The 21,132-nt window shown below is 41.0% G+C and overlaps 1 protein-coding gene and 1 long non-coding RNA gene across 2 annotated transcripts in view; one reads left to right on the plus strand and one right to left on the minus strand.

Annotated features, from left to right (window-relative positions):
* Window positions 1–3,141: 3,141 nt before the first annotated feature.
* ERRFI1 (ERBB receptor feedback inhibitor 1) lies at window positions 3,142–18,259 on the minus strand. The gene is made up of 4 exons (XM_007534729.3): window positions 18,098–18,259; window positions 6,809–7,001; window positions 6,622–6,698; window positions 3,142–5,790 (listed from the first exon to the last, which is right to left on the minus strand). The coding sequence occupies exons 2-4, from the start codon at window positions 6,928–6,930 to the stop codon at window positions 4,607–4,609; spliced, it is 1,383 nt and encodes a 460-aa protein (XP_007534791.1). The 5' UTR covers window positions 6,931–7,001; window positions 18,098–18,259; the 3' UTR covers window positions 3,142–4,606.
* A 139-nt stretch (window positions 18,260–18,398) lies between these two features.
* The window catches only part of LOC132541329 (uncharacterized), a 128,491-nt gene continuing 125,757 nt past the window's right edge, over window positions 18,399–21,132 (plus strand). The window contains exon 1 of the long non-coding RNA XR_009552500.1: window positions 18,399–18,562. This is a non-coding gene — a long non-coding RNA (uncharacterized LOC132541329). The remainder of the gene's footprint in view (window positions 18,563–21,132) is intronic.

Below are 21,132 nucleotides of genomic sequence, written 5' to 3' on the forward strand. Positions count from 1 at the left end.
GCAGACCTGCTTCACTGCTTGTGAAGCAACTCCCCTGCCAGTGGGGAGCAGGGGGCTCGAACCGAATGCCGGTCCTTGCGTTTTGCGCCACCTGCGTTTAACCTGCTGCGCTACCGCCTGACTCCCAGAAGACTTAAAATTTAATATCACTCAGCATTTTGAGTTGACTTACAAATGAACCTTTCTGACTTGAATTCTCTGTGATCTTTGAGTATGAACTGTCTTGTCATGCTGGTGTGTGAGGTTGTGAGGTTCAGGGGCCCAGGGAATCTTTCATTGAACAAGAATATAACACTGAGTCTGTGCTTCCTGCTTCAGCCTACATAATACCTGACTTTCAGAGAACAGCAACGTGTCAAGAGGCAGCTGTTTTCCCATTGGTACTGATTGATCTCACCAACAGCTGGGTGTACAGGACTAAGGCTGACGTAGACCAGAAGTTTAGAGCTCAGTTTGCTCTTTGAGCAGTGAGGCATAATTTAGTGTGATGTTTATGGATAGTATTCCAGTTGCATGACATTTGTGTAGCATAAGCACACTTCAGGGACTAGGAAAAAAGCATGTTCGTCATAGCTAGGGAAATGACTGGTAGAACACTGAGCTTTCAAACCTGAGGTTCCTAATTTGATCCCCATCACTTAATGTATGAGAGCTATAGTTTCTCTTCTCTGCCTCATGTGAAGCTCTTCCTCTTATGTAATAAATAAAATACATTAAAAAAAAAACTTAAAAAAGGAATATGCTTGCAAAATCAATGGAAATCACAAGGGAAGGAAGCAAATATGAAACCAATTTAAGGTAGTCTTTCCACAATACAAAGAAAAGACAGTGTGGGCAAAGAACAAGGCAGAAAATAGGAGCTGCAGGCAGTGTATCAGACATACAGTACTAGATGCTCCTGAGATCAGGCTGTAAGAGAACTGTGGTGGATCCATAGAGGGCCTCTAGGACTATATCCCACCTTTACTCTTTTCTTATTTCTTGTTTATTTACCATAACCCTGCTCCGTTGTCTTAGAGATTTGATCAGGGGACTCAGGAGGAATTAGTTTTGCATAACCACTGTGCTAGCTTCTGACTCTTTAAGTATCTTTCTAAACCATTTCTGAAACATTTATTTATTTATTTATTTATTTGGAGGAGGGGAGATGTATACAACTAGATGTGTATACAATGTGATGCCAGGGATCAAATTTGGGCCTCATGATTGAAGGTCCAACACTTTATCCACTGTGCCACCTTCCAGGCCACTTATTGTTTTGATTTTTTTAAAAAAAGATTTATTAATGGCAGGGCAGGGGTAGGGGTGGAGGTGGGGAGTGGAAGGACCAGAGCATCACTCTGTCAGCTGTGATGCCAGTGATTAACTTGGGACTTCATGCTTCCAAGTCTGGCACTCTATCCTTTATGCCATCATTTGTGCTGCTGCTGCTCATCCCCACTGCCCAGCATCTCATCCTGGTGCCATGAGTCTCTAAAGTTATTTTCCTCTAGCTTCTCCTCAATCTATTCTCCACAGTCATTCTTTCAAAATAAACCAGACATGTCACTCCCCTACTTGTATCTCTCAGGAGCATCCCTTTCCTTTCTTTGTGGTCTATTTTACTTCTTAAATGTTTTTTTTTAATATTATTTATTCCCTTTTGTTGCCCCCTTTTCTTTTGTTGTTGTTGTTGTAGTTATTATTGTTGTTGATGTCGTCGTTGTTGGATAGGACAGAGAGAAATGGAGAGAGGAGGGGAAGACAGAGAGGGAGAAAGACAGACACCTGCAGACCTGTTTCACCACTTGTGAAGTGACTCTCCTGCAGGTGGGGAGCTGGAGGCGGGCTCAAACCAGGATCCTTATGCCAGTCCTCTGCTTTGCACCACCTGCGCTGAACCCACTGGTCCATCTTTCTGCATAACAACTTCAGAAAGACACCCAGCCTTTTCTCTTCCTTCACTCTACTGTCTTCACCCCAACTCCTACTCATCTCAGAGCTACTGTCATTGTCACCACCATCTATTACCTCTATAGCATTTGCCATGAATAGTGACTATGTGCTGCTGCAGTTTCCATAATAGAATTGCATCTGTATTTTTTAGAATCTAGCATGTGGCTGGTATTCAATGAATGTCTGTTAAAGGAACTCTCCAAGCCCACTTAATCTGCAAAATGCTAGAAATAACATCTGACTTTCAGGGTGACTGGGGATAACATCGCAGAAACAACTCATGTAATGGGTCCTCACTACATACTGGTTTCTAGATGTTTATTGTTGTTGCAAATAGCTTGCTCTCCTAGGTTCTTCCCCTACATATTACCAATGAGAAAACTGGGGTGCACATAGTTGGAAGGCCAAGTCAGTGATCTCTGGGCATGATCTGGAAGACAACTTCACCATTGCCCAAGAACCTGGGGTGCAGAGAAGACTAAGGCTTGGGGCTAAGAGGCACAGCTGTGAAGGGAACTACTCTGAATGATCACCCTCATATGTAACACTCAAATCAGTTCTTACATTCAAAGTCACAGGCTTGCGGTCTCTATAAGAGGCATGGGCGGGTGGGGGAGGATGAGGTCTACTGGTGGCCCCACTCAAGCCAGCCCCAAAGAGCTCCGGACCTAGATCAAAAACTCTAGTGAGTTACATCAAGTCCTATCAGAGCTGGTTTCTTTCCCCATTTTCTTTCAAGGGAAATAAATGCACTTCCCCTTGGTAGTAACAGACCAGGGTCATTCTAAGTCTACTGTCATTTCGTTTTCATTTTCTGAATGCAGCGTATGCAGGGAACGAGCCTAGGATCTCCTGTATACACGATACTGCTGGGCTGCCTCCCTGACCTAATTAGTCTTTATTTTGGGGAGGAGGTATGAGGGAGATACACCAAAGCACTGCTTTACCATCCAAGGTTTCCCTTGGTGCCCTACTGAGCCATCTCCCTGGGGCTCAAGTTCACTTGCTTAATTGTTAAAAGTAAATACAAATAGCTAATCTGTACATTTTGGTAATAAATGTATATTGATCAAATCATTTGTCATTCTAGGAAATGACAATAAACCTCAAGTATATGTTAAACTGCAAAATATCTTCCATTGTGCTTACATATGGTAATAGTGTAAAATTACTTAAGATATAACATAAGAAGCATTGTTAATGGTGTCATAAATAAGTATGATAACTTTATTAAAATGAAAAGACAATATTCAAAATAATGCAACAAAAATGAACAAAATCCTTGTCCAATACTGTACACATAATGCAGAAATCAGTGCATTTTTCTAAAGTATGTTTTAACCTTCATTTAGTTCATACTAAAATATAAGCTTTAAATAGCTCAAATAATATCATTCAGCAGTTTAAACTGTAAACAGCTTGTTTAACTGTTAAGAGAACATTATAGCAATGTACCTCTGTTAGTGAGCACCTTCTCTCTTGTGCTTATCTATACAAGATAAATACATTGAAGCATGTGGAAAAAGGAACACAAGTTCTGTGTCTCACTGAATTGAATTAAAGCAGCCAGCTGGGAGAATTTTAAAAGCAGAAAGATGCTGATGTGACCTCTGGTATTAAGACATACTGTGCTATTGGTCAGAAGTGTTTTACTTAAAAAGCAAACAATCCCCAGGAAATACTGAATAGGAACCAGCAACACAAGGCCAGCTTGTGTTGTATGTGTTTATTAATACAGCCTAAAAAAAAAACACCAAAAAATAAAACAAACAAACAAACACACCATACATCCCCACACAGTAACTCTCAATTAACTAGCTAATTGTCCCATTATTGCTTAAAACTGACATCCTAACCACTGGCGAATAGTTTTGCTTACTTTTCCATGTGCATCCCACTGTTTCTGTAAGGCACAGCTACCATAGCTGCTTCAATGAGTGCCTTAAAATTGGAACTGTAAATTCTTTGCTAGTTCTACATATATTTTCAGTAACCAATCTGTGAGACAAATGAACTGTAATCACTCACCTCAACAAAACAGAAACCCAAACTGGGAAGTTACTTATGTATGGGGATGATTTTTAATCTCAGTAGGTAGAATCATGTTAGGAAAAGACATCCTGCCTTCAGTGGAAAAGACTGCCTGCACAAATAAGTGAAACAAAATATAAGAGGCCTAAAAGCGAGAAATCTTCAAACCTACTAAGTAGAAATAATATTTTAATGATTCTGATCTAAACAATACTGTATTTTTTTTTCTTCCATTCGCTCAATTTTCAGTCTATCAGGAGTCATTCTTCAGCTTGAGTTTTTATAATTCTGAATAATATATTACTCTAAGATAGTAACTAATTGGTTAACCTGCAACTATGGTTTATGGTTATACCACAAGTTTATATATAGGTATATAATGTATGTATACATAAAAGTTTCCCATCCAGCTATCATGTCTTTAAATTATAGACTTGAACAGACTCTTCTCCAGTTTTAACAAACCAGGGCTCCTCAGCATAACAACAACTCACAACTACTCTACACTTCTCTTTTAGAGAGTTCAACTCTTATTCTGCAATTGGAGGCAATATTTGCTGTGAACTTCAACCAAACTAGAGAAATGGCTTGGAAGCCATTTATTTTCACATAGCTTCTGCTGAATCATAACCTCCGAAATCTAAGGAGAAACCACATAGGATAAATGTTTACGTTTCATAGGCCCACAAAGATCCATTTTTGTCTTTGAATCTAGCTTTTCGGTGACTGAAACTAGACTGCAGTCAGTAGATAGTGGCTGGATTGGGATGGTTGTGTTTGTTTCCTCTGCTTCCCGAAAATATTTTTGATATTTGTCCAGGTATGCTGGTCTCTCAGGTAGTAGGTAATAATGTGTTGAACTAGCCTTCTTCCCATTTTCAATAATGGGCAGAATGCAAGGACCCTTACCAGCAGATCCTTCACTATTCTGTCTCTGCAGAGCTTTGCTGCTGACGTACTTGGGGTCCGGAGCAAAACTCTGTGTTGGGGGCATGACCCCATTGAGGTAAGATGGAAGACTTTTTGGACTGGGTGTGCGGGAGTTACTCCGTGACAAAGGTTCTCTGGGTGGCACTTTGGGAGGCCTGTCTTCATCACTGTAGGTGCTAGAAGTAACTTCTGCTGACCACCGCCTATAATCTGGCTTCACTGGCCTGGGAGGTATGGGGACCCTTGGGGGGACCTCAGGTTTGTCTTCATCAGAGTTGGGAGAAGCACGGTGTGTGTAGTTAGATATCCTGATGGCTGGCTTGTTAAAGGACCCTGCTGGTCCTGAATGAGATCTTCGCAATCTCCGGTGGCTCTGAGGTGGGGGAGGGTTGGAATTTTGCCCACATCCATTTTGGTCAGGTATCTGGTTGAGATCGGCTACAGAAACTGCCGGGGTGTCAAAATATGCATAGTTGATCTGTCCACATCCCCGGAAGCTTCGCCTGCCAGGAATATCGTACTTGAAGTCAGAAAGTGTATAGTCCTCTAGCAGGAAGTCTGTGTCTGAGCTAGTTAGGAATTCCACTTCACAGTCAGTCTCATCCAAAGAGAGGTCTTCTGAGATGGGAAGTGGGGGGAGGGGCCTGGAGCCCCTTTCACAGGGAGCCATACAGGGGAAAAGGGATGATGAGTTCTTTATGGGGGTCAGCGGAGGGGTAGAAGTACAAACCCCATTTACTGACAGTCTCTTGAGACTACACACAACTTGTTCCTCTTCATGTTGTCCCAGGTTTTCATTTGGAGGAATGATAAGAGAGGGCAAGCTGGACTTCAGAGAGGGCCGGTGTTCACCAAAGTGGTTGCCATTCGTGCGAGTGGACTTTGAAGCACGCCCTGGGACCAATAGGAGATGTTAATGAAGGCAGGGCCAGAGCTGCCCCACCTGTGGGAGGGAGAATTTCAGCTACTTCCCCCAACTCCCCTACCCCCATCTGCCTCAACTCTCTGTGGAACACTTGACTCTGTAACCCTGAGAACACCCAAGCAACAACCACAGCTGTAATTAGAGACCACAGATTGTACACACATAATCTGGTTCAAAGAACAAATTATCTCTTCTATCTCTCAGGCCGTGTGCATGGTGCACACCCACACATCTCAGGCAGGTTTTGTGATGTGTGCAAAACCTGAAGCAGATGAACAGCAGATAATTTACATGAATACCCTACGACAGCAACCCAGCCAGTCAAGAAATGTGACAATACAAGCCACTCAGGGTATGTGAGTGTCCATCAGGACATGTTGGAGAGTGAACTTGCTCACAATGTGCTAAGTAGCTCTTCACAAGAATCTAAGGAATGTAATGTTCACATTAAGAGTATTTATATACTTGCTTTAAAAATCAACAACTGAGATAGAAGATCATGTTCGAAGTTTCTAGAAGTTAAGCAGTCTTACAACAGGGGTAAAAAACTGTATTCTTGACTTTCAAAGATCACAATTCCACAAAGAGAGCTCCTTAGCTGTGATTTAGGGCAAAGGCCCTGTAGCACAACGGCTCCACAACAAGGTTATCTTTGGAATCTGTTGCCACTAGGGGTCAGGCTGTTGTTGGAAATGGTTCAGGTCATTTTCCCCTTTAAAACATAAGACTGGTGGATAAACTAACACAACCCCAATTTCCTCCTCAAAAGCAAAAAAATCATTCGTTTCCAGAACACATACCAATAGATGTTAGGTGATCCTGGGCCGTGGAGTTCAGACTGTAGGCCATGGTAATGGGATCTATGCTTAGAAAGTTACTGAAAAGGAAGAAAGACATGTTGGTCATATTCTAGCAGCAGTAATGTTCTCCTCCCTGCTCACTGTCATTATCACAAATTTACAGATTACCCTGGCATGGTGTCCTTACTTTTCAAACTCACTGTGACCGCCCCAGCACGACTTCATACTCCTGAGGGCTTGGCCTTCATGCAGAAATCCAGTTTTTAATGGGACTCTAATCTCTTGAGCAGCAACACCTGCAGTTGACATTGTGCCTTATTCGTGAGTCTCCAAACTTGGGGAAGCCTAGGAATTTGTAGTCAACCCGTAGCTTTCATTCCCTGTAGGAGATGAAGATGAGAGAAGAAAGGAAACAACTCAGAGTAAGACTTTTACTACAAAGAGTGTTAGAGAATTAGGGAGGAGGAAGTTGAATAGAAAAAAAAATAATCATAACTTCACTTAATTCTGACATTTTTATATGAAATAATTCTTTGCATCATTGTTCTTAAATGTAGACATTAAGAGTATCTTTAGGGAGGGGTAGATAGCATAATGACTATGCAAAGAGACTCTCATGCCTGAGGCTCTAAAGTCCCAGGTTCAATCCCCCATACCACCATAAGCCAGAGCTGAGCAGTGTTCTGGTAAAAAAAAGAAAAAAAAAAAAAAAAAGGAAGATGGGTCCTGAAATTGGGGCAGCTTGGAACATTCTTACTCATGATCACAGAATGCGAGCTCAGACCTACAGGGATGCAGAGGTTACATAGGCTCCTAAGCTGAATATAGGCCCCAGATCAAATCAATGGGGTCTGCAGTCAACAATATTTATACACCTTTCCCATATTTGGGAGCTACTCTCTTCCCTGATCCAGTTTTCTGGTCCTTTTTCCAGCCATGACATCATCTCCCCAGACAGTAACTTGGGTCCACCTGCATATCAGATGTCAGGCTCAGGTAAAACTAAGAAAGTCATGGGCCCTTTGGAATATACCTAAAATAGACCAATTAGCTATTTCCAAAATAGAGACCCCCAAATCTTCATCTGCAATATTCCAGCCTTTAGGTTCATGATTAGTCAACAACTTCTATGGCTTTGTATGTTAACTCCTTTTTCAACGACCAGGTTCCAGATGCTACCATGATGTCAACTGGACTTCCCTGGGCAGATGACCTTACCAATGTGTCCTAGAGCCTCGCTTCCCCAGAGCGCTGCCCCACTAGGGAAAGAGAAAGAGACTGGGAGTATGGATCGACCTGTCAATGCCCATGTTCAGCGGGGAAGCAATTACAGAAGCCAGACTTTCCACCTTCTGCATTCCATAATGACCCTCAGTCCATACTCCCAAAGGGGTAAAAAATAGTAGTAAAGCTATCAGGGGGAGGAGAGGGGATGGGATATGGAGTTCTAGTGGTGGGAATTGTGTGGAGTTATACCCCTCTTATCCTATTGTTTTGTCAGTGTTTCCTTTTTATAAATAAAAAATTTTTTAAAAGTGCCTTTAGGAAATGGGAGAAATAGCCTACCGGCAGCAAAAGCAAACCTCCCACTGCAGAGCCTAACTTGCAGAAACACAACAAACATTTCTCTGACCTACTATTAGATCAGCCTTTCAGCTTGTGCTTGCTTGGGCATGGGGCTTATTCTTCCCCAAGCTAAAAGTACTTTCAAGAATCACTATACTTGATACCATAAAACTAATAATATTCAACCAAATGAAACAATTCAATTACACACAAGATTTTTCAGTTAGCCCTTGATCACCCCACAGCCTTAAAATGCACATGGATTCTCTCTTATGGTTGGTCACAAGAAGATGAATTCTCCAGCTATCACCTAAGATTAAAGAATACTCATCTATGAAGGTACTGATTTCTGTTACCCTGTAAAAATCAAGCTCTGCAAGATTTCCAGCTTCAGTGAAGGCCTTCTTTTAAAGACAAACTCAAAGGTACATTCTTCACATTCTCCTTAATGAAGTGCCCAGTAATACAGTCTTCCTCAGCTGCCAGGCACAGTGGTTCTTCAACTTTAGGAAACCCTCTCCCCTGGAAGATGCCACAGTTCTCAGTCTCTTTTCAATTTGACTTTTATTACTCATGATACTTGAATGTTAATGTGTTAACCTGCACCAACCTCCCCGCTCACTCTTCAGATACTCATCTTTGTTTAGAATAAGTTCAAGGCTTTTTTTTTTTTTTTTAGACACCTGGACATTATTTGTCAGTTATCAGTTTGGCATTATTAACTCCTCTGGGATGTGTGTATACATGCACTTTATATGGGCTGAGGACCACACAAAGATGAGTAAGATGTGAGCTGGGGCCAAGAGAAGGACCAACAGGGTGTTTCATTTGCTTTATGTATGTACCTGCCACTTCCTACTAGACTGTGAGCTTGAAAGATGCTGTGTCCTGATTATTAACCACCACTACCTGGAGCTTTAGTAGGCGCTCAACAGTGAACATTTGTTGATTGGTTGTACAACATATCTAATTATTATAAGCCTCGGTATCAAATGAATGTACAATATTTAAGGAAGGTACAGGATTTGTTTAGCTTAAGAGCTTAAAAGAAATAAATAAACCAATCCTTTGCAAGTGTGTTTTTTCCCCTATAAAAGGAATGAAAAACTGATATTCTCAGATTAAAAGACTTTAGTGAAAAGTCTGGAAGATGGGGCCTCATGTCTTGCTTTCCCATGATCAGCTGCTTTGCTACACTAAACAGTGATTTATGTAGGCTTCAAATATTATTTCAAAGTGTCAAGCATTATTTTTCCTCAGTCTCTCAATGGCGTATGATTAAGAAGAGAAAACATACCACACACCAACAATTCAGAAACCTAAGTTACTGAAAGGTCTTTATGATTATTGAAACGCAGCAAAGGTAACTGTACTTTATCTGAACAAAGTAAAGCTAGAGATGTGGGGAGGGACTCTTTTTAGAAATAACTGCTAGGCCCTCCCTCCCTCTGTGTACTCAGCCTGGTGGTTTATGGTGTGTTTTCTGAGTGTCCTACCAACACTGCAGCACTGTAGGGAAAGTATCTGTGGCAATATGAAAAATGAAAGGCCAGATAGGAAGGAGAATATGATATTTAAGTAGTTTGAAAGCACACGTTTGAAGATCGCTCATCCAGATTACAGGAAAATGCTGCGGGGGATTCATGAGGCCCAACCCCCACCTGTCTGCAGGCCAACAAGTACTACTAGTAATTACAGTGTGTCAGCCTCCTAATGCCATCTAAATCTCAGCTTTCAACAGAATGATTGTGTAACTATTGCTTCTGCTAAAAAGGCCTGCAAATTCTAAAGTTACATTTCAATGGTCACTTAAAATTATTTATGTTTTAGAAAAAAAGTTATTTGTATTCATTGTTTCCATCACCTACTTGTTAGCTTTCTTAAGAGAATTTTTTTTTTTTAGTAGAAAAAGAATTGTGTTCACTAAGCCAGCTCACTTCTGACCACAATAGTGTCTTTGTGTATTCATAGAAGGTGACCTGCCTCTAAATTTCAATGGGGAATTGTGAATGGGCCATGTTATGAAACTGTCCGAACTTCCTACTTGCTTGCATGGGAGGAGGGCAATATAATTGCATGTTCTCTTCTTTATGAAAATAACTTCACACTGTAGATTCAAAAAGAGGGCAACCTGTCATAGGCTGAGAAGCAAAAAAAAAAAATTTATTTTATTTATAATTTTTAAAATTTATCTTCCCTCTTGTTGCCCTTTTGTTGTTGTTGTTATTGTTGTTGTACTTATTATTGTTGTTGTTGTCATTGTTGGCTAGGACAGAGAGAAATAGAGAGAGGAGGGTGACAGAAAGAGACACCTGCAGACTTGCTTCACTGCCTATGAAGTGAACCCTTGCAGGTGGGGAGCCGGGGGTTGGAACCGGGATCCTCACGCCATATGCACTTAACCCACTGCACTACTGCCCAGCCCCCAAGAAGCAAATATTTTTAATGAGCTCTCAGATTATAGAAACTTTGAGTATGAAATCACCTGACTTTCTGATACCTCTCTTAAAATCCTCTCATATTCAATACATGAACTCCCTGGGAAACATCAATTTGCTTAATCACAAGATAAAAAAGAGACATGGCTCAAGTGCAACTGAACTTGAATTTTTCTAATTTTCTTTCCTCAACTATAAAATTAGCTTTCCTCTCTTTAGGAAGACAAATGCAAGAAGAGAAATCCTATGCAGGAAAATGAGTTGAAGATAGCCTTAAGTTATGAAATGCAAAAAAAAAAAAAATGCAGTTAAATGCCATTTCCAAACGTGGACTCTTTTTCTCTATTAGCATCACTTGGTATTTTTTGATTAAAAGAAAAAAAAACATTTATTTTGAGACTCATGGCTGTAACACAGACAGCTCCTGAATCCAGGACTCCAGCCTGGCTCAGGCTTCTACTCTATATTCTTATTGTCTGGTGATCTTTCCACTTGAACAGTCCCTTGGCATCTCTACTCTACAAACCAAACCCTTCCTCTGTCACTTTAACTTTATGCCCCTTCCTAAACCAGTTCATGGTCTAAGAGGATCATGCTTCTCCGAAAAGCAACACTCTTAACCTGAGTTACCCCCATATATCCACAGACCAAACTCCATCACCTACTTCTGTACTGTGTCTCATATCTTTCTTCTCCCCTTCACTCACTGTCCATCCTACACACCAATACCAGATGGATATTCCTAAACTACAGCTCAAATTAACATCTCCTGCTGCTCAAAAAATCTTCAAAGGCTTCTGATTAAAGCTCTTCAGTCTGGCACTTATTGCCTACACAAGGCCCTAATCTAACTTTTTCAAATTCTTGCTTCTCTTTTCCCAAAGCTTGGTTAACATTCCACCTGTCTCTGAGGAACACCTCTTACACCACTTTTCTCATGGACCTGCTTCTCCCCCCCCCCCCAAAAGAGCAGTGTTTTTATGATTGTAGTGTGCTTTTTTTTTTTTTTTTTTGCAGTGTCTCATCTAGTGTCCAATCTTCTAGGACAGGATTTGACTTTTCCCTAAAGATTCTAGCAGCATTCTTTTTGAATAAATGAAAGCACAAAGCACATTTCATCTTATTAAAAAAAATAATGATGAAAGAGTTACATATACTGTGAATCAGTAAAGAACTAAGGGGAAAAATATAGGGCTTGCAAGAGACTGCCCAATAAAAATGTACTAAGTTTATGAAATGTGTCAGGCAAGGGAGTTTCATTCAATTTGTTTCCAAAATCAAAAGTTTGCAGACTGGGTAAAAATTATAAACTTAGCAGTGTAACTTTATAAATTGATTTCTGTTACTGTGTATTTATTTAAAAGCAAAGAGTCTTCTGAAAACAGTTCCACCTTCATTACATGCTGTTCCTTCTGGGTTATAATGGAAATACCTTCCAGTTCCGAAAACACCTACTGTGTCTGTGATTTTTTGTAATTAAATCAAAAGCATATTGATTTGAGCTTTCTTTACTAAAGTGAAATCACTAAGGACAGTCTCTCTGCTACTTTAAAAAAAGGCTACCTTAAGACAGTAACCTAGATATGCTCACCTTGCCACCAGATCTCATTAATGAATCTTAGAAGCAATCTACATGGAGGAGGGGCACATTTTTGTCACACAGCTCATGCAGTTCTGCCCAGTGCTTCCTTATTTAAAAGTGTGATGTAATTTCCTTCTTTCAATCTGGTTTTAGAACCTGATTTTTGTTTATTCAGGGTGATAAATGGTCTTTTCGACTGCATTTAACAATTACCTACACAACCATTTCTATACCCAGGGAGATGTAAGGTAATCTCATCTGTTAGTAAAAATTCAGCAAAACCAGACTTAGGAAATCAATATGACAAATTGCAGGATTTTAGAACCTCCCCAAATAAACCAGACACTGCATGCTTATCTTCATTTTGAGTATGCTTAAAATAATCACCACGAGGAAAATTAGAACAGAGTAAGTGTCACCATTTCTCTGTGATGACTAGAAGCCAAACTATCTCACAGAATTTCCATTTTTATTAAATAAAATAACTTCATATAAATCTACTGATTTGATATTCACCTAGCATATGCAGTGCTTATGACGGAGTGTTGTGTGGTTTGAGTTTATTTACTGAAAGCAAAAGATTCTTCAAAAATCAAAGGCTCAGGGTTTTCCTCAGACTTCCTTTTAATAGGCTATGATTTGGGAGTCAGGGGAAGAAAAGAGAGGTAAATTAGAAAAGTTTCCTCCAGAGGGCCCTGCTACTATGGAAAAAATAACAAGCCTTCCCATTAAAAGCATAGATGACACACATTTTAAACTATTAAGTTAATGAAATGTAACTACAATACTCTTGCATGAATTCAAGCTATACTTAGTGACTTCAGTAAAGACAAAAATGTAGTTCAAGATGGCAAAGACAGATTTATTGTCCTTTTGTTTCACATGGTCTTTTTTTTTTTTTACATACTCCACACATAATGGCCCATTTGTTGGTGGTAAACACTGAGGCAAACGCTAGAAGAAGAACTGAGGCAACAAAGAAAATAATTTGTCTCCAGACTGTCAAAGTCAAAGCTAAGTGACGTCATTTCTTGACTGACAAACGTTTTTGTAGCTAAATATTTTAAGAAATGGAAAACTAACAAAAAACACATTCGTTCAACTACCATAGTCATCATAAATAGCCTTTTGATTCACTGTCTTTTGAACAATTTTAAAGGACAGCAGAAATATACAATAGCAGGGATATGTTCTTTTGTCCTCAGCACTTTTCCTATGTAGAACTACAATCAGAAGCCACACACACACACACACACACACACACACACACACACACACACACACACACACACACTGGGACAGTATTATTCCCTTTAGCAAGACACAAAAGATTATTTGTAACAGATATACTACATTCTAATCTTAATGACAATGAACACAATAATCTAATGGGAATGCAAATCTTTAAAACTTCAAATTTGCTTAACAAGTGTTTAAATTACCCAATAGGCCATTCTGTATTATTGTGGTGAATATAAATTCAGTGAAAATAACTGACATTCAGTGGACACTTGTCTGGCAGGCACTACTACAAGTGCTCATTTAATCCTCTCAACAATGTTGGATTGCTACTAATACTGTAATGTGCAGATGAGAAACTGAGGCATAGGAAATAAAGTAACTTGGCTTGAGGTCTAACATAAACAAGACCTCAAGCAGAATGTCTGGTACTAAAGTCCTGGGTTTCAAGCACACACCCTGTGTGTGTTCCTCTGATTCTTCAGGATCAGAAATGTGGGATAAGATGTACCATTTTTGGTATCTGATAAATTTAGCATGTCTGATAGATTTCCCTGGGGCTTTACTGCTTAGTAATAGCTTTTCTTTCTTTCTTTTTAAAATTATCTTTATTTATTTATTGGATAGAGATGGACACAAATTGAGAGGAAGGGGTAGGTACAGAGAGGGAGAAACAAAGAGACACCTGCAATGCTGTTTCACCACTTGCAAAGCTTTCCCCTTGTAGGTGGGACCTGGGGGCTCAAACCCGAATGCTTGAGCATTGTAACATGTGCGCTCAAATAGGTGCGCCACCACCGGCCCCAGTAAATTTTTCTTGATAACCTTTAGTCTACGAAAGTTCCTGGGTTGCTTCAATTCCCTCAAACTCTAAAGTTGCAGATTTGGTCCATGTATCCTCTGAAAAAAGTAGGAAAAGGTATCAATTTTATTTTCTATAAATACTTCCAATTCCTTTGAAGTTCTCACTCTCTAATGACATACTGATGTTCCAATCAGGTAGCCCGTTACAAAATGGTTATCGGATATATATCATAGGTTTGTCTTTACCTGTAGAAAGGGGTTACTACATATACCCAAAGGGCCTTCTTTTAACAGTCTCATTTCATATGGATCCAAATGATGGCTTTATAATCAGACTCTATTGTAAAATATGGAATATCTTATTATTTATAAAAGCAAAATTTATAAAAGCATTCTACAAATTACAGAGCACTTTCTAACACATTATCTCACTTGATCCCTACAACATCCCTGTAAGAACAGCAGGGATTATAATCTCCACTTTGCAGATGAGGAAATGAAATGATGTTAAACATCTTCCTGTTAGAAAAAGGCCACCACAGCTCTTCCGCTCCTAATCCAGCATTTCCACATGACACTTTCACTGCCTCTCCTTTCTATACTATCTTCATCTGGGGGTAGGTGGGTGGGGGAACAGCTTCATTTTTCCTCCTAAACTTTCTTGTTTATAAATGGGGTAACTGACGCAGATGATGGTAGAATGAAATGGGCAAGACATAAACACCTGTCAACTGCAGAGACCAAAATAGGTGCTCAGCTCAGTGTTCAGCTCACAAATCCTTAGAGAGGCAAGGATTTGTTATTTCCATAAATGTCTAACAAATGCTTATTGGGTCTAGACTAGATTCCATGCTAGGAGTAAGAGAGACATGGTTGTGCCTCAGTCTAGTGAGAGAGTACAACAAACAAGCAAGTAAACAATGAGGGATGGTAGTAACTTCCCAGGAAATGAGAGCCATATGGGGTGAGGAGGTAAGGGAGTCAGGGAAGGCTTCCCAGGTAACTCTTCATGTGAGCTCTCTTCATGAAAGAGAAGCAGCTGAGAATCAGAAAAGAACATGCCATACACAGGAATGGCATCTGTTAAAACAATCTATAACTAGTTGAGTTTCATATTTTAGTCTTTGATAAGAGTGTTTGGACAATGTATTTTAAGCTTTATCTTCCTACTATTTCCTGTGTTGAACTTCAGTGTTCTATTGAATCATGGTACTAATGGAGTTGTAATAGGACTATTTCATGCAGCTATAGTCCCATTTCATTTTATTTATTTTCTTTATTGGGGGAATTAATGGTTTACAGTCAACAGTAAAATACAGTAGTTGGTACATGTAAAACATTTCTGTTTTCTGCATAACACTAACTCCTCCACCAAGGTCCTCCTCCACCATTATGTTCCAGGAAATGAACACTATCTCCTACCCCCACTCCAGAGTCCTTTACTTTGGTGCAATACCCCGTAGTCCCATTTTAGAGATATTAAAGACTGAAGATTTGTTCATACTGTCTGATTTTAAGGGACAAGAAATTAACAATGTTCTCCAATCTCAAGAATACATATTTTTTCACTCTGAAGTCTTGAATTCTACACTTTCTCTCTACCTTAAAAACTAAGCTGTCTATTGAGGTAGGAACTTATATTCAGAATCCTGAAACTCACCCATTTTATCTACCTTTACAAAGCATGTGTTTATATTGTGTAAACAATGCCAGAATGGTGTAAACAATGCCAGAATGCCACCAAAGGATTTTGTTTATCTAGTGAGTTATCCATTAGCTTTTGTAAAGCAAAGCTGAACACTAGCAAAGAGTGCTAAAGGATTCCCTATAGTGAGATACCAATTCAAATTTATTTAGATGAAGAGCAGAGTTGTTCCTCTGGTCCAGGGAGCCTAAGATTCAAATTCCTGGAATTACCCCTGGCACCACCTTTCCCTTCCTCTGCTCACCTTTCTAAGGCAACCTGATGGTATGTAGATTTTCAGGTCAGTTTCAAGCATATTAGATTGTACCTGTAATTTAGGCAAGTTGCTTTACAAAGTTACCATTAGTATTAACAGCAGGGAAGTATTATCTGGTTCAACTTCTGAGAGGCTGCAGTCAAAAGTTGTCTTCACACAAATTCAAATCTGGTCTAGTTAAATCTTGTAGGAAAAGTGACCAATATCTACTGTGAACTGAAAGTAGGCAAAACAATTCACCAGAAATAGTAGTTTTGCTTGTCAAAAATAGGAATAACTGAGACATTTCATAACAGCCATAAAAAACAGATTTGCTTTCTGACCCTTATCAGTGACTGATCCAATCTTGCTGAGCTTTAAAATGCAAAATATGCTTTCCTGCAATTATTTATCAACCATCAACTATGTGCAAGGCTGAATAAGAAGCTGTAGAAGGTAGAGTTCCTGCCCTTAAGGAGTTTACAATCTATCTGTTGGGTTATAAATTGTCAGCCCAAGACCTGATTCCTATTAGTGGTGTCCACTGGAAAACACAACTGAAAAAAAAAAAAATCCTTGTGTGAAATGAAGAGAATGACAAATAGTGTCTGAGATCCTTGCCAAAGTATGTATTTAGCTTCAACCCTACTAATACCTGTAAAAGAGCTGGGCAGGTAACATCATGCTAATCCATCACTGGTAGGATATTAGCTCACAACCAACTTCTACTTTGGTGTTAGCAAAAGTTGTTCATTTCCTGAAATCAGTAACTAAACTTCACTTTAAAACTGTATAATTACAAAAACTGTAAAAAGAAGGAATGCTGTTAAAAAAAAAAAAAAACACGAAACTAGGTATAGTGAGTTTAGATGCTTCAGTCACCACATTAACCCCCCCCAAACATCCACACTGGTGTACAAAAGCTCCAGACTTTGGAGAACACTTGCTCTCCAGGAGGAAAAAAAAAAAAAAGCATTTTGGCCTCACCTTTCTTCACCCCTGACAGTTGCCTAGAAACCAGTCCTGCCCTACCTGTGTTGCAGGTGTACCTAAAGTCACCACTGCATCTTTTAAAGCTACAGTCTCTATTCGGACTACACTTAAATTTATGACTAATAATCTATTCATATTTTTTTTATCAGGCAGGAGACTGGTTTCTTTCAAGCAATGACGAAATCCTAATAAAGATTGCTAGCACCAATGCAGCACCAGTCGTCGGTCAGGAGACAATGATTTGCACCTGGGCTGTAATACACATGTGAAAACACACACGTCCGCACAAGAACTACGCAGGGAATGAGGGAGCGCTCAGGTTTTGGGCATGGAATGCTGCAATTCCCTAGGGAGCAGAACTCGGGCAAAGCAGCGCGCTCCTAAAGCGGGAGCAGAAGGCCAGTAGCCCCGGGATGAATGAGAGGGTCCCGACAGCGGGGCACCCACGCCGGAGCTCGGCAGACTGCGGGCTGCGGGTCTCGAAGCCCAGGCAGCTGATCCCCGCAGCTCTGGGGGCTGACTGATGGGAACTGTGCTGCTCGGGGTGGCGCAGCCCCCACGGTGCAAAGGGGAGTGGGGAGCAGAAAAAGCAACAAGAAGCCCGAGGCCGCCGACACAGCCCCGCAGGCGCAGGACCCCCGAGCTTGCTTCCAGCTCATAAAGCCAGTCCTTTCCACTGCGGCCGGAGCCGGAGCCGCGTTCGGGCGCCCGGTGCATCACCCAGTCAGGCCAGGGCGCCCCCCGGGGGGGGGGAATTCTGCCCGCACGTCCCCGAAGGAAAGCTCCTCCGCGGGGTCAACCCCTCCTTCCCGCCGGCGGTGCGTCCGGCTGTCCGGGGAGACTCCGCGAAGCGGCTCCCCTTTCCCGCGCCCCGGGGAGCCGCCCTCCCTGCCCCCAGCCCACAGGCCCCTTACCCTGCAGGGCCGCGGCTGCCCCCCGGGGCCCTCCCGCGCATGTCCGTCCGCCTGGCTCAGCGCGGGTGGCTCGGGGGCCCCGACATCGCGCAGGCGCCTCGCGCTAGCCGACCTCTCCTCCCAGCTCGCACTCCCCGCTCGCACTCGGCCTCCGTTGTCTCTGCAGCCGCCTCCTCTCTATATAGCCAAGGGGGAGCCGGGGCGGTGACGTCACGCTCACCGCTCCACCTCTCCGGCACAGCCAATCCGCGTCCGAGCCGCTTAAAGGGGCGATGCTGGTGGAGGGGCCGGTCCGGCATGGCCAGGCCCGGCTGGGAAGAGACCTTTGTGTTCTAGGCAGGTGTTCGTGGGCTTCCACGCTTCAACTCTGCCCGGTCCCCAGAGAACCACAACTTAAGCGGGATTTGCAACTCCTCTGCAGTCCAGAGGAAGGTCTGCTTCCCCAGCCCAAAAGCTAGGTTGGAGGTGAGTTAAGGCTCTGCAGGCCTGGCCCCAGTGGGGCCTGTCTGCAGCCTGCTGTATCTCTCACTAGGAGGAGAGGAGGGACATTGGGGGGCAATAGGGGACAGTGAAGTGAAGACGGACAGCAAGGGTCAGCAGAGAGCACTGAGGGTGAAGGAGGACAATATGGGACAGTGAGGGGCAGCAGTGGGTTAGGCTACGTTGATGAGGGCCTTTAAGGGAAAGTTGACAGTGGCCTGCCTTGTCTGCATGTTTAAGAATCGAACTCAGGCCCTGGTAGCTGTTGTCCCAGCAGGAGGCCATCTGCAGGCTTCCAGAAGCAGCTCCTGCACCCACCACTCACCCCCGCCCAAGTCCCCTATCTTGTGTTTACTTATTAGACCCATGCCGACCTCAACATCTCTGGCATCAGGGCAGGAAAGCACTGATGCTCAAGGACAAAACACCAGCAAAGGGGCGGGGGCGGTAGGCACCTTGGTGATGCAACTTAGGCTTATAGTTTAACCGTAAAATAAATAATACAAATGATAACAAACCAAGAGTAACTAAAGTAAGAAAAAAAGCAAACAGACAGAAATCCTCCAGTTTTAACTAGAACAAATCCCTTGAATGGGACTCTCTATTGAGTCCAGAGACCTCCCGCTGACCCCTTTCCTCAACCAGAGCCCCTTTCTGCCTTTCTGCAATAATGCCTGATAGTTTTACAGTTAGCACTACCTAATTGGGGTAGTTTAACATATGGAATGAGGTTCTGACCTCATTATCAGGTTAACTATTAACTTCTCACTCCGTGAAATGATTTGCCTTTTCTTCCCTGTTATTTACTTAAATTCTTTAAAAATTTAATTCAAAAGCCTAATTTTGAATCCAAGGCCTTAAACACACACCCACACACACAAACTGAAGTATCTCTTTGCCCCTTTTCAGTTGCAAGATAAACAAACTTAGCTGAGAAAGCACTGCTCTCTGTGATGGGATTCCTTCTGACCCACAGGAACTCTTGGGTCACTTCATGCCTGTGCTTCTTAAAACAATGCAGTGATTCCATGGGCTTCTTAACTGACTGCCATTCATTTAAGATGACGGAAATTAGTCACAAATAGTGGTGGTTTTCTTAACAAATTAATTAGGCTTTTTTTTTTTTTTTTGAGTCACAGAAAATCTATTCTGCTCCCCTCCCCTCCCCCCATGACGGTTTCCCATAGACATTTACGGCATATGGGCATGCTGTCAACAGCGCAAAAAGAAAAAAATCAGCCTCAGAGCTTGTCAACATCTTGCCTCATGGAGCAGAATTTACTGAATGAGCAATCGGAGGAACTCAGGTTCCAGCTGAAAGCTTTTGTTACTTGAATCCAAGTCACTACAATACAGTTGTGATGTATGCTTATAGACATGCTTTTTCATTCTCCAATTTATTAAACAGTGATAATCACTAGAGCAACTATCAAACACATTCTTTAAGAAGAAGCAGGTCTACAGGATACTGCACAGTTGGTTGGTTTGAGATGTATGATGTGCTAATGTTTGGGTGAATTATCAGAAATCATAAAATCACATGAATTATATGTAATGAATTGGATTTTTTCTTCTTAGCTATTTTAAACTTGCAAAAGAGATGTCTTTATATATTCAGTTTTGGGGAAAGCCCAATCAAAATTTTGGAATTTTACTTGCAAAAGTTATATTCATATAATAGGGCTCTTCTGGTTGTTACCAAATTACATGAGAATACTTATATTCTCAAACTTTTTCTCTAGTAGTCTGTAAATAATATTTTGCAGTGGTAATGATGTATGGATAATATTGTATCTGGAGAAGAGTTTAAAAAGACAATGATAAACACCTTGAAATAATATTAGCATACTGTGTTTATTAACTGATCATTCACTGATTTAAAACATTAGAACTCTAAGGTTTAGGAAAAATAATTCTCTTTTTACTGAACCTAATTTGTTTTTAATGATTTTCAGTAAGAAAGAAATTTAAGTCAGATATATTTTTTAAAATAATCTGCTTACAGGCTATTTTTTAAAAATCATCTCCTAAATACTTCATATTAGCTGATTAATATCATAAAAAAAACCTCTAAACAGAATATCTAAAATTTTAGACTGTCATTTGATTGACCCAAATTGTGCCTCTGCACTCGCTCTTCTTTGAGTGTAAGAAGAAGCTGTTCTTGGAATGAGTACAAGGGGAGGTTCTGGCTCTAAACTCTTAGGATCACAGACACTGCTTTCCTGAAGAATTTGTTCCTCCGTCTCTTCTCTAATAAGGCTACAAGTCATATGTGAGCATAATGTGCTGGACAGGGCCTTTCTCAGCATTTATACTTGAATCTTATTATAATCCAGTAGAAGAGTGCATAGATTTAGGAATTTATTCTTGATTTTAGATGATTTTGTGCTTTTACTATGTTTCTAAAGACACATTTTAAGTAAGATTCTTTCGGCAAAGCCCCACAGCCTTTACTTTTGTCTGATCACCATATATCCCTATGCACTTCAATTTTACTACTTTGTAGATTTCACTATACAATAAAAAATAAATGACAATGGAAGAATTGCTTT

This window comes from Erinaceus europaeus, chromosome 11, assembly GCF_950295315.1.
Source record: "Erinaceus europaeus chromosome 11, mEriEur2.1, whole genome shotgun sequence".
NCBI classification, from domain to species: Eukaryota; Metazoa; Chordata; class Mammalia; order Eulipotyphla; family Erinaceidae; genus Erinaceus; species Erinaceus europaeus.